Source organism: Onychomys torridus, chromosome 21 (genome assembly GCF_903995425.1).
Source record: "Onychomys torridus chromosome 21, mOncTor1.1, whole genome shotgun sequence".
In the NCBI taxonomy this organism is placed as follows: domain Eukaryota; kingdom Metazoa; phylum Chordata; class Mammalia; order Rodentia; family Cricetidae; genus Onychomys; species Onychomys torridus.
Window position 1 is genome coordinate 47,025,141 of NC_050463.1, and position 12,575 is coordinate 47,037,715.

Genomic DNA, 12,575 nt, shown 5'->3' on the forward strand with positions numbered 1-12,575 from the left:
AAGCGGACCTGGCCGCCATGTTCTCCCAGAATCCCTCAGTGTCTACTGTCTGTTACAGGGTCCTCCTGGCTGGCATACCCAGCCCCCTACCCTAAACTTCTCCAGCCCAGAAGCTGGGCATCTCAGCCCCAAGGTACCCTTCCCGGTATAATTGAGCCATTTTGGTGACCTGGCTTCTGTTTGTTTGTTTGTCTTTTGTTTTTCCCATCATTCAATATGGTTGATGCCCCTAGTTCCCTTCTCTCCCTCTCCCTTCCCCTCCCCGTCAGGGTCATGTCCACTCCTGGCTCTCCCAGATGTCTCCACCTCTGGCTGTGTCCCCCTTTAATCTACGGTGAACCTCCTCCACTATACCTAGGACCAGTCATAACCTTTCCTTTCCCCCCCTTTTTTTTCCCCAGAGCTGAGGATCGAACCCAGGGCCTTGCGCTTGCTAGGCAAATGCTCTACCACTGAGCTAAATCCCCAACCCCTTTCCCTTTATTTCATTCAATATCCACTGGAACTTTACCTCTCCTTAGATGCCTGCACAGGACAGCAGAGGTTCTGGGGTCCCCAGAGCCTAGCAGGACCAAGCGGCCTTTCTGAGGTGGCTCCTCCCACCCCCGGCAGGGGATCCCTGCTGTGCAGCAGGTGGCTTAGATGAAAGTTCAGGGTTCATTCTGGGTCTTCCTCTGCGGTGAGCTGGGCTTCTTGGCATGTGGCCATCATCTTTTGGGGGCAGGTCCCTCTTTCTCCTAGGCAGCAGCGGACTGTCTATCTGAGGAGCCACACTGTTTTAATGAGGTGCTGATGGGCATTGTCTACGAGGATCCTCAGGTTCACACCCTCTGCATTTGTACACAAGGAGCTGTAACCTGGGATTTCCTTCTTAGTAACCCCCCTCCCTCCCAAGGTCCTACTCACGGATTCAGGAAGTAAGTAGCCTTGGCTGGCCTGGTATTTGTATGACTAGCCTGGCAATCCTCCTGCCTTGGGTTCCTAAGTACTGGGACTAGACATAAATCACTACACTGGGGTGTGTGTGTGTGTGTGTGTGTGTGTGTATAGACTTTGCCCTTGGTCTTGAGATGGACCTTGGTCTCCATTACCTGCAGGCTTGTACTGGAATCCCATTGGCGTCTCTGGGTCTCTGAGTGACAGGGCTGAAGATTAATGTCTTCTTTTACCTTCCTTTACCTTCGCCGCATCTACTACACATAGCCAGTTATCAAATCAGCAGATTAACCCAGCTAGTCATCTCTCCTGTCCAGTCCTCCATCTTCCTCTTCCATCATAGTCATTGTGTTGGCTTTCTGTCAACTTGGCACAAGTTGGATTGGGAAAAGGGGACCCCACCTGAGAAACACTTCCATCAGACTGTCTGCAGGTATGTCTGTGGGGCATAGTTTTGAGGGATGACTGACGTGGGAGGGCTCAGGCCACTGTGGGTGGTGCCATCCCTAGGCTGGTAGTCCTGGGTGCTATAAAAAAGCAGAGTGAGCGCTGGAGAGATGGCTCAGAGGTTAAGAGCACTGCTTGCCCTTCCAAAGGTCCTGAGTTCAATTCCCAGCAACCACATGGTGGCTCACAACCATCTGTGATGAGATCCGGTGCCCTCTTCTGGCCTGCGGGGATACGTGCATATATAAATAAATAAATTTTTTAAAAAAGAAAGAAAACAGAGTAAGCCGAAAGGAGCAAGCCAGTAAGCAGCACTCCTTAGGGTCTCTGCCTCCAGGTCCCTGCGATTAATTCCCATGATGGATTAAGAAGAAAAAACAACAACAAAAAACCCTTTCCTCTCCAAGTTGCTTTTGGTCATGGAGGTTATCACAGCAACAGAATGCCCACTAGAACAGAGTGGGGTGTTGCTGTGACAGACCTGAGCACATTGGCTGGGGGAGAGTTGTGAATGTGTTGGGAACTTTGGACTGGAAAAGCCAGTGAGTGCCCAAAGCTTAATGGGAGTTCTGTGGGAGTGTGGAGAGAAGAAAGGCCCGGCTTACGGAGTTTCCCCCACCAGGCCGTTCGTTCGTGTGATGCTACTTTGTGTTCAGAACCTGTGGTTCTGGTGAGCAGCAGTTGCAGAAGCAGCTATGATGAACAAGAGACCAGCACCGCTGATGCGATCTTGTGCTTTGCTGGGACAATACCACTCAGTCGGGGCAGAAAAATCAGCTGTGGTTCAGAAGAGACCAGCATTACCGAGGTGAACTCCGCTGGGAAGTGTTTGCTCAGGGTCAAGCATGCAGAAGCTGGGAAGGCTGCATCTCCTACTGGCCACCAAACTTGGTTATGTGTTTTCCATATGGTAGTGATTTGGGCTGCATGATGCTGCAGGGTCGAAGGCTTCCTAGAGAGAAACTGAGGCTTGGCATCAGGTAGCAGGATCCCTATAGGGAGGCCAGGAGGCCATTGGGAAAGATGCAGCCTGATTGCAGTGGCTATCTGGGAGCACTGGAGGTACACATCGGACCATAGGATATCTGTCAAGGACAGTGGCAGGTGCGGCTTGGAGCCAGCCTGAGCCCATGAGAAGCTGTGTGCTGTGGAGCTGGAAATGGGGTTGCTTAAGCCCTTTGAGGCCAGAAGACTGTGATCCAGATGTTAGATACTGGTATTTACACTTCTGGGCAGGGGTTTGGCTTTGATTTCATTGTGACTGTTCTTCCCTCTCGAGTGAGGACATATTCCGTGTGTGTGTGTGTGTGTGTGTGTGTGTGTGTGTGTGTGTGTGTGTTTTCTTGGAGCTGAGGACCGAACCCAGGGCCTTGCGCTTGCTAGGCAAGTGCTCTACCACTGAGCTAAATCCCCAACCCTCAACTTGTTTTACGTGGAACCTATGGTTAAGAGATTGGGGATTTTTAAAGAGAACTCTGGACATTTAAAGTGTTGAAAGATTTAAAGATTATTGGGACATTAAAGGTAGGAATGTGTTTTCGATTGCGATATTGATATTAACATAAGATTTTGGGAATAAAAAAGAAAAGTGTATAGTTAATAGTGATGTATTTGTGTCAAGTTGATGAGGAGTCAATTCTGTAGGTTTGATGGTTTTTTGGTTTTGTTTTGTTTTATGGTTTTTTTTGATCAGCTTGACATAGCCTGGAGTCATCTTGGTAGAGGGAGCCTTAATCGAGTAAACACCTCCACAGGTGGATCTCTGTGAGTCTGAGGCCAGCTTCATCTACATGGTGAGCTTCAGGCCACCCAAGCCTACGGTGACACCCTTTCTCAAAAAACAAAACAAACAAGAAAAAACAAACAAACAAACAAACAAACAAACAAAAACAACCCAAAAAACCAACTCCCCCAAAATCTAAAACCAACCAAACAAAAATATCTGTGAAAATGCCTCCATCAGATTGGCACGTGGGCAAATCGGTCAGGCATTTTCTTAAGGATCGGTGTGGGTGGTGCCACCCCTTAGAACATGGTCCTAGGCCAGCCCTGACGGTGAGATGGTTCCTCAATTAAGGCACATACTACTCTCGATTGACTTCCTGCCTTCGCTGCTTTTGCTGACAAACTGTGACATGGAACTGTGAGTGAAATAACCCTTTCCTCCCCGAGTGGCTTTGGCCATGGCGTTTCCTCACAGTGATAGACACCCTTACTACAGTAGTGGGGGACATGGAGGGAGGCCGCAACAACTGGTTCTCAATGACTTCCAGGCACAAGAGGCAAACATCCTCATGGCAGAAGCCCCTTCAGGAATGTGGGGGTGGTACCCGATGAGGCCGAGAACCCAGGTCTGCCTCCTTATGGCAGTGCTGAGGCCCCTAAGCCGCACCTGCTCTCCTGGGTGTGGTGGCTTCCCCGCTCCCTTGATGATTAAATCACAGAGGGAGAGAGGGAGGCCGCATGCCACAGTCAGACCTGCCAAGAACAGTCATCCTGGTTGGGGATTTAGCTCAGTGGTAGAGCGCTTGCCTAGCAAGCACAAGGCCCTGGGTTCGATCCTCAGCTCTAAACAAACAAACAAATAAATAATAAATAGATCTAATAAATGTGACTTTAAAAAAAAAAAAAAAAGAACAGTCATCCTTTGTTCACAAGTCTTCCCAGGCATGAGGCAGATGTGCAGAGCAGAGCAGGCAAAGAAGATGTTCAGACACAGTGGCGGTGACAAGGATACCCTAGGTGCTGCATTTACCCACAACAGCTGGATGCTGAGGACCCACTTTTGCTAATGATTGGAGAGGGGGCAGAACCACAGACAGGGTGCTCACAACAAAACAGGGAACTCACAGGCCTCCATTTATTTGATCACTTTAATATGCCAGACCAGTCAGTAGGGCGGACGGAGCACACACAGACATCTGTATTCACAGCACAGAGGGCAGACGTCCACAGCCCTGGGCATGCATGTATCTCCTGTGGAATCAGGCAAATCGAGAACGCATAAATACCACAGCACAGCCAGACTTGGGGGGTTGGGGATCACAGGCCACAGGGGACCATGCTTCAAAGGCAGTCAGAGGCATTAAATACGGGGCCTAAACATTACAGTCCACTTCACCGTACACATAACTCTGGAGAGTAAAAGGAAGGAGACCACGGTATATACGTGCAAGAGGCTTTGGTCAGAGAAAAAATGAACAAGGGAGGTGGAGCCATGCAGTGGAAAGGCTTGTCTGTCTACTCTCCATCCTCTTCATCCCCACCCAGCCCACAAAGTCAGCTGGGATCACAGAATAAATTAGCTGGTCTTGGTAAGACGCTGAAAAGTCCTGCCTGGCATCCTTGATAGCCCCGGACCCTCTGTGGGCAGGAGGAACCCGACAGCCAAGAACACTTGAACCCTTGGAAGGAACCGGCCTGGACTGGAGGGGATGGACACCGAACTGATCAGGTAGAGGGGGGAGCCACGTCGGCCCGGCCAAGCGGGTGTGATGCGCTGCCTGGACCCAGGTCCCAGGAGAGCAGGAGAGATCGGAGATCACGGAGGAATCCACTTTTGCAAGCAAAGCTGAAGAGGTCAGGACAAGCCTGTGTTTCTTCGCAACTGTCCCAAAGCCCGTTCCCCTCAGAACTGGCTAGCACTGCTGGGGTCACACTGCAGCAGCCGGACAATGGACGGGTCACTCTTGGCACCTTTGATGAATTCTTCCAGGGACAGCTTGCCTGAGGGACAGAAGCGGGAGAATCAGGATCAGCCAGTGCTTTGTTCTTTGAGCTTCTAAAAGGGACAGGACCTCTGGTCGCAGTCTGGAACCTTCTGGAAAATGGACAATGTCCATTCTCCATTCACTTCCAGGGTATTTACAATTTTTTTTTTTTACATAGGAATATACGCATTTATTTACTATGTGTGTATATGGGCACACATGCCATGCTGAGGCACACATGTGCTCAGAGGACAACTTGCAGGAGTTGGTTTTCCTTACACGGTACAAATGTAGGTCCTGGGGATTGAACTCAAGTCATCAGGTTTGCTAATGAACTCTGGGTCTGAAGTAAGCTGCCAGCCCCAGCCGGAGGCCTGGAGAGCCATCATGCTCCAGGGTGGCTGGGGAGATAGGACAAGCTATGGGTGCTGATAAAGTTCCATTTCTATTAATAGGCTAAAATCCTCCGACCAGGCCAGAGGGTGGGGGGAGGGGGGGGGGGGGGGAGTGGCACATGCCTTTAGTTAAAGCACTCAGGAGGCAGAGGCAGGTGGGTCCATGTGAGTTTGTGGTCAGCCTGGTCTACAGAGTGAGTTCCAGGACAGTCAGGGCTACACAGAGAAACCCTGTCTTGGGGGATAAAAATCCCCTGACCAAAAGCAACTTAGAGGAGGAAGGTTTCTTCAGCTTAGTTCTATGTCACAGCCTGTCACCACAGTGTTCTAGGTCACAGCCTGTCACTGCAGGGTTTCTGGGTGACAGCCTGTCACTGCAAGGTTCTAGGTCACAACATGTCACTGCAGGTTCTAGGGCATAGCCTGTCACTGCAGGGTTCTGGGCCACAGCCTGTCACTGCAGGGTTTCTGGGTGACAGCCTGTCACTGCAAGGTTCTAGGTCACAACATGTCACTGCAGGTTCTAGGGCATAGCCTGTCACTGCAGGGTTCTGGGCCACAGCCTGTCACTGCAGGGTTCTGGGCCACAACTTGTCACTGCAGGGAGTCAAGCAGTAACTTAAACACCACAGGGCAGAGTACGAGTGAATAGGTGCTTGGCTGTTTGCTGTCAATCTGCTGTCTCCTTTATTTCACTGTTCACCCGCCCCCCACCCCACCTAGAGCATGGTGATGGGCCTTCCCACATCAACCAACCATCAAGACAATCCCAACAGGCATGCCCACAGGCTGGCATGATCTAGAGCAGTGGTTCTACCTTCCTCATGCTGGGACCCTTTAATACAGTTCCTCGTGTTGTGGTGACCCCCCAACCATAAAAGTATTTTCATTGCTACTTCATAACTGTAAATTTGCTGTTATAAATTGTAACGTAAATATCTGTGTTTTTTGATGGTCTTAGGTGACCCCTGTGAAAGGTTGGTTGATCCCCAAAGGGGTCAAAACCCACATGTTGACAACCACTTATCTGGAAAATTCTTCATTAGACTCTCTCCTTCTGAGCCAGGCAATGGTGGTGCATGCCTTTAATCCCAGCACTCGGGAGGCAGAGGCAGGCAGATCTCTGAGTTCAAGGCCAGCCTGGGCTACAGAGCGAGTTCCAGGACAGCCAGGGCTACATAGAGAAAGCCTTTGTCTCTAAAAAAACAAAACAAATAAAAATTCTCTCTTAAGGGGCTGGAGAGATGGCTTAGCAGTCAAGAGCACTTGGTGCTTTTGCAGAGAACCTGAGTTCAGTTCCCAGTATCCACATGGTGGCTCACACCCATTTGTAACTTCAGTTCCAGGAGACCCAGTGCTCTTCTCTGACCTCCATGAGCACTGGGCACCCAATGCAGTACACAAATATATTCAGGCAAACACTTATATACATTTTTTTTTTTTTTCGAGACAGGGTTTCTCTGTGTAGCTCTGCACCTTTCCTGGAACTCACTTGGTATCCCAGGCTGGCCTTGAACTCACAGAGATCCACCTGCCTCTGCCTCCCGAGTGCTGGGATTAAAGGCACCACCAACGACTGGCCCAAAATAAATAATTTTTAAAAAAAGGGACTTGTGGGGCGATTCTAGGTTGAGTCAACTTGGTGGTTACAGGAAACCATCACAGTGTCTTGTACTGCAGATTTATGGCAGCTCCGGGGATGAGAGGCATATCCCCGCCCGCCTTGGCTGTCCCTTTCTGGACCAGGCTTCTCTGTACCCCTATTTCCTCCCTTCTTGAGCGCTAGCAACTGGCCACAGGAAGGCTTCTCTGTCCAGTGGCCTCAGAAGTGAAACCCAGACAGCGGGGACATGTACAGTGGGGTGCAGACCACCCTCTGAAGCTGGCGAGGCTCCTGACCTTGGCAAGCGGAAACAATAGCCACAGCTTTTATTAGAGTGTGCCATCCATGCTACGTGTGCCATTGGCACGGTGCTGTGTAAGCCTCACACCTGTGCAAGGGGGCTTATCCCCATTTCACGGAGAAGCAAGCCAAGCCTGGGAAATGGCCACGCCTCAACATGGTGTGTTGGAATCAAAGCCTTGGAGTCATGATATACAAGAGAGTGAAGAACACTTTTGAAACCAGCCCACAGGCTGCATTAGGCAAGAGGCTGTCCTGCTTTGTGTGTGAACATGTTTTGAAAAGCATTTCCTTGCTGTCTGGAAAGCTTTTGGCTGTCTACTGGTCCACAGGAACCTCAAGTCCTGCTGAGCTCTGTCCTCAGCTCACCTGCGCCGAGCACTTGAGGCTCTGAACAGCACTTTCTTGTGCATTAGCGTACATTGAATCTCAGCACAGCCCGGGGAGCCTTTTCTTTCCCTTAATGTTGCCTTTCTTGGTGGAACAAAAGCCAATCAGTCTTGTCTCTACAAAGCCACAGACGGGCAGAATCAACTCACCATGCACGCGGTTACCTCAACCTTGCTGGGGTCCTATGAAAAGCTCATAGCCGAGGCAGAGGACGGCCGAGGGCATGTCCTCACGGACTTCTCACGGCCTCCCCTCCTCCTGAGACCTACCTTTCTGCAGCCACGATAGGAACTCACAGTCCTAGGTACTATGACCACAGACTGATGAGGCTTCCATGCCTGATGACCCCCGCTTGAGTATCTGGGGTGCCTCACATCTCAGGGTGATAGCAAGAGAAGCCTGGTCGGCTGCTCAGGCTCCCATGACTCAAAAGTCCTTTGATTCAGTTTCTTACTTCTCACCTCTCAGGCCATCAAGTATACTTGCTTCCCCTCCCTAAATATACTTGTGGAAATAGACAACTCTCTCCATTAGCATTCAGGCTGGCTCATTTTATGTCAACTTGGCACAAGCTGGAGTCATCAGCGAGGAGGGAGCCTCGGTTGAGAAGATGCCTCCATAAGATCTGTCTGTGTGCAAGTTGGTAGGACACTTTCCTTCTTTGGTTTTTCAAGACAGGGTTTCTTTGAGTAGCTCTGGCTGTCCTGGAACTCACTGTAGACCAGGCTGGCCTCAAACTTGCATAGATCTGCCTGCCTCTGCCTCCTAAGTGCTGGGATTAAAGGCATGTGCCACCATGCCTGGCCAGTAGGTAATTTCCTTAATTAGTGATTAATAGGGTCCAGTCTATTATTGGTGGTGCCATTCCTAGGCTGGTAGTCCTGGGTTCTATAAGAAAGTAGGGTGAGCAAGCCATGAAAAGCAAGCAAGTAAGCAGTACCCCACCATGGCCTCTGCATCAGCTCCTGCCTCCAGGATCCTGTCCTGCTTGAGTTCCTGTCCTGACTTCCTTTGATGGGGACCTGCTGTATGAAGCATGGGTGAAATAAACCCTTTCTCTTCCCGGTTGCTTCTGGTCATGGTGTTTCATCATAGCAATAGTGACCCTAATTAAGACAACATGCATGAAGCCTACAGCTCAGAGGTACAAAGTGACATGTCCATGGTCAGAAAGCCATGGGGAGGGCACAGGATGCAGGATAGGTGTCCCTGACCTGAATGCCAGCCTTCTCTCATCATAGCTGAATCAAGTGGGAGGAAGGGGAACAGCAGGCTTAGGAAGGGGCAGCACCAGCTAGGGAGGACCGGGGCTGCAGAGGGCATATCCCAAACACATCTGTGCCATCAACAGTTTCACATAAACATCCAGTGCTCCCCCTGACCCCCACCCCCACATTCCTACCATCATTGTTTGTGTCCATCTGCCTGAAGATCTTATCTGTTCGTTTCTCCGGCGTGGACTCATCCTCGGGCATTTTCATCACGGAGGACACCATCTTGTAGATGGCCTGCAAAGGAGCATTCGTGAGTGTGCTCAGGAAGACGGAGGATGGATGGGTGGTGGTTCTACCTCAGCCCACCAAGAAACACAGACAGGGCACAGTGCTCCCTGTCTGTGTCAGGACCCGTCCCCCATCAGAGCAAATCCCACAGACAAGCTCGGTTGGGGTGGGGGAATAACAGGACAGTTGGTCTGGGAGAGGTTGGGGGATAGTGTCTGAAATGTACAAAGGATCTTTTGGGGCTAGTGATGCTGAGGGGGTTGGTCACAAGGGCAAATACAGTAAGCCCTGCCTACCCGTGGGTCCAAATCTGCAGATTCAACAAACTGCAGATGGGAAATATTCTAGAAAAAGAAATATAACTGGGACGTACAGACTTTTTCTTATTCCCAAATAATACAATGTGTTATTAACATCTGTATCTGCTGGGTCAAGCACTACATGAAACATCTCTTTGTTTATTCATTCATTTAGTGGGGGGGTGGCTCGGATCTCGGGTGGAAGTCAGAGGATGACTTGTGGGCATTGGTTCTCTTTTCCTACTATGTGGGTCATAGGGATTGAACTCAGGCTGCCAACCTTGACAGCAAGCACCTCTCCCACTGAGCCATCTCACTGGCCCAAACATAGAGATGATTTAGAACATGGAAGGGGAGGGATGCAGCGGGCATCGTTCCCATGCAGAACTGCCCACTGCCTCATCCGTTATGGCGCCGTTCTGATTTCTACAGGAGGCCCCGACCCACAGACAGCTAAATTGTGTGTAAGTTCTACATGTGTGTGCAAAAACACCCATGCAGAGGCCAGAGGGGAATATTGGTATCCACCTCATTCATTTTGTCTTCTACTGAATCTGGAGCTTGCTATTTTTTGCCTGGTGAGCAAGCTTCTGGGTCCTGACTCAACCTACTGTCTCCTAGTTCTAGGGTTACAGACACGCTCACCCACTCTTGGCTTTTACATGGGTGCTGGGATTCGAACTCGGGTCCTCATGCTTGTACATCCAGTGCTCTTACCTACTGAGCCATGTTCCCAATTCTTGCTCTGATCTTTTGTTTGTTTGTTTGTTTGTTTGTTTGTTTGTTTGTTTGTTTTTCGAGGCAGGGTTTCTCTGTGTAGTTTTGGTGCCTGTCCTGGATCTTGCTCTGTAGACCAGGCTGGCCTTGAACTCACAGAGATCTGCCTGGCTCTGCCTCCTGAGTGCCGCCACCAACGCCCAGCTGCTCTGATCCTTCTTTAAGCAGTCACCTGTCTTAGCCTCGGGTCTCATTAAAAGCAGAAAATGACCCGTTTTTATAGGATGGGAGGTGGGGTGGGGGATAAACCTGATGGGTGAGCTCAGCTGGGGGCCTGATGTCTAGCAAGCGATCGATGAAGGCTTGGCTTTTACCGTGATGCTTTGCAAGAACCTGCAGTCCTTTAGTGTGCAGGGTGGCAAGCGGGCTGAGGAGTGGGCTGGTGTCATGGTGATGAGAAAGAGCACGGGGCTGGGCACGGGGGTGCTGCTGGCTCCCTGTGCTGCAGCCGGCCCTGCGGAGCGCCAGTACCTGCGGAGCGCCAGTACCTGCACGATCTCCAGCATCTCGCTGCGGCTGATGTAGCCGTTGCCGTCCAGGTCGTACATGCTGAAGGCCCACTTGAGCTTCTGCTCGAGCTTGCCCCGAGAGGTCACGCTCAGCGCGATGATGAACTCCCGGAAGTCGATGGTGCCGTCGCTGTTGGTGTCGAAGGTGCGGAAGACGTGCTCGGCGAACTTGGAGGCGTCGCCGTAGGGGAAGAAGTTGGCGTAGATCTTCTTGAACTCGTCCACCGTCAGGTGGCCGGTGGGACAGTCCTTGAGGAAGCCCTTGTACCACTCCTGCAGCTCATGGTCGGTGAACTCCGTGTGCTCCCGCAGGTCCTGCAGTACCTCAGGCCGCAGCTTGCTGTTCTGCTTGCCCATGGCAGCTGGCGCTGGAGGCTAACCCTGCAAGACACGAGGTCGGCTGTGGATGCAGGGCCCCAAGGTCCGGCTTCCCTCACATCCCACCACCAAGCTGGCTAAGCAATGCGTCCAGCGCCATGGGCTGGAGGAACTCAGCACCACGGTGTGCAAACTGTTTTAGAATGTCTCTGGTCAGAAGGTAGAAAATGGTTTTTTTTTTTACACAACATGGCGAACACCAGAACACTTGAAGAAGAAATTAAGACCAACCCTTTCAGCTTATCAGCTTGGAGCAAAGAGGTCATGTGGACCTGACTCAGACCCTTTGCTCTGAACAACTACTTTTTTTTTTCCCTCTTGGGTTGTCATGTGTGTGTGTGTGTGTGTGTGTGTGTGTGTATGTGTGTGTGAGCGTGCGTGTTTTATGTCATAGATACACTTGCTGATGCCACACAGCAAATGATGCTTGGGTAGGTGGATGGTGGTGGTCCACATTCCCATCTAACACAGCTTGGTGGACTTTATAGACAGACTGACATTCACCCTGAGTGGACACTGTTAATGATGGCAGAGCAGGTGCATGCCTCTAGTCTTCGGAAGTTTTACTTCATTTATCAACACACCCAATTTTATAGTCAATGTTGGTTATCAGCCCCATTCCTGCCCAGATTTCTTGGTAAATCTGGATATAATAGGGTTTCATGGGGACTCAGATATTCCTAATAAAGCTTTGAAGCGTATTGGCAGGACAGAGGCTTAATCCCTCCCAGACCCTCCATCCCTGCTCTGCACACAATGGACTAGGAAAGGTTACCAGCAAACATCATGCTGTTTTTAATCCCTAAGAAGAGAGGCACCTGGGAACCCGTGGGGAGTCCCCTGTCTTTATTATGCCTTTGAGATACTGCTCCAGCAGGGGAGGATGCAGAATTAGCATCGACTGGTGAATGCCGATCTGAATGCTAACAGTTGAAACAGGCCCCCACGGACATGCAGGATTGTGCTCCACTGGAAAGCATAGCCCGCTCACAGTCTCCCACGAGGCCCCTCCCTGGGTGAGATCCTGGGGTAATTTGCCATTGGACATGAATACTGCTTTCACCTCACCACTTCAATTTTGTTTTCTTACTTCGGCAGTAACACATGTGCATGGCTCAGTCAGTTTTGAGGCATATAGAAGAAGGAGGGTGGGTAGCTGTCCCCTACCCGAGTCACAAAGGAAACCACTCTGGACTGCTTCGAGGCTTACGAATTCCCAGCTATATGTGCTGGGTCCTGTTAAGGAAGACCAGACCCGCCCTTCAATACTGCACACCACAAGCCCCTCTTCCTCACCCCTCCCAGGTTGTCAGCTCTCTATATCCATGT

General features: G+C 50.7%; 1 protein-coding gene across 1 annotated transcript; it reads right to left on the reverse strand.

Moving 5' to 3' along the window:
- Nucleotides 1-4,229: 4,229 nt before the first annotated feature.
- Hpcal1 (hippocalcin like 1) lies at nucleotides 4,230-11,245 on the reverse strand. Its single transcript, XM_036170878.1, has 3 exons — nucleotides 10,848-11,245; nucleotides 9,184-9,289; nucleotides 4,230-5,109 (listed from the first exon to the last, which is right to left on the reverse strand). Exons 1-3 carry the CDS (start codon nucleotides 11,223-11,225, stop codon nucleotides 5,012-5,014), a joined length of 582 nt encoding a protein of 193 aa, XP_036026771.1. The 5' UTR covers nucleotides 11,226-11,245; the 3' UTR covers nucleotides 4,230-5,011.
- Nucleotides 11,246-12,575: the final 1,330 nt, after the last annotated feature.

Excerpts from the sequence above, each read along its gene's own strand:
- Hpcal1 (XM_036170878.1), bottom strand. The coding sequence starts at position 11,225 with ATGGGCAAGCAGAACAGCAAGCTGCGGCCTGAGGTACTGCAGGACCTG. Across the intron at positions 9,290-10,847 it reads AGATGCTGGAGATCGTGCAG|GCCATCTACAAGATGGTGTC; the intron begins GTACTGGCGCTC and ends GCTCCTTTGCAG. Across the intron at positions 5,110-9,183 it reads GATGGACACAAACAATGATG|GCAAGCTGTCCCTGGAAGAA; the intron begins GTAGGAATGTGG and ends TCTGTCCCTCAG.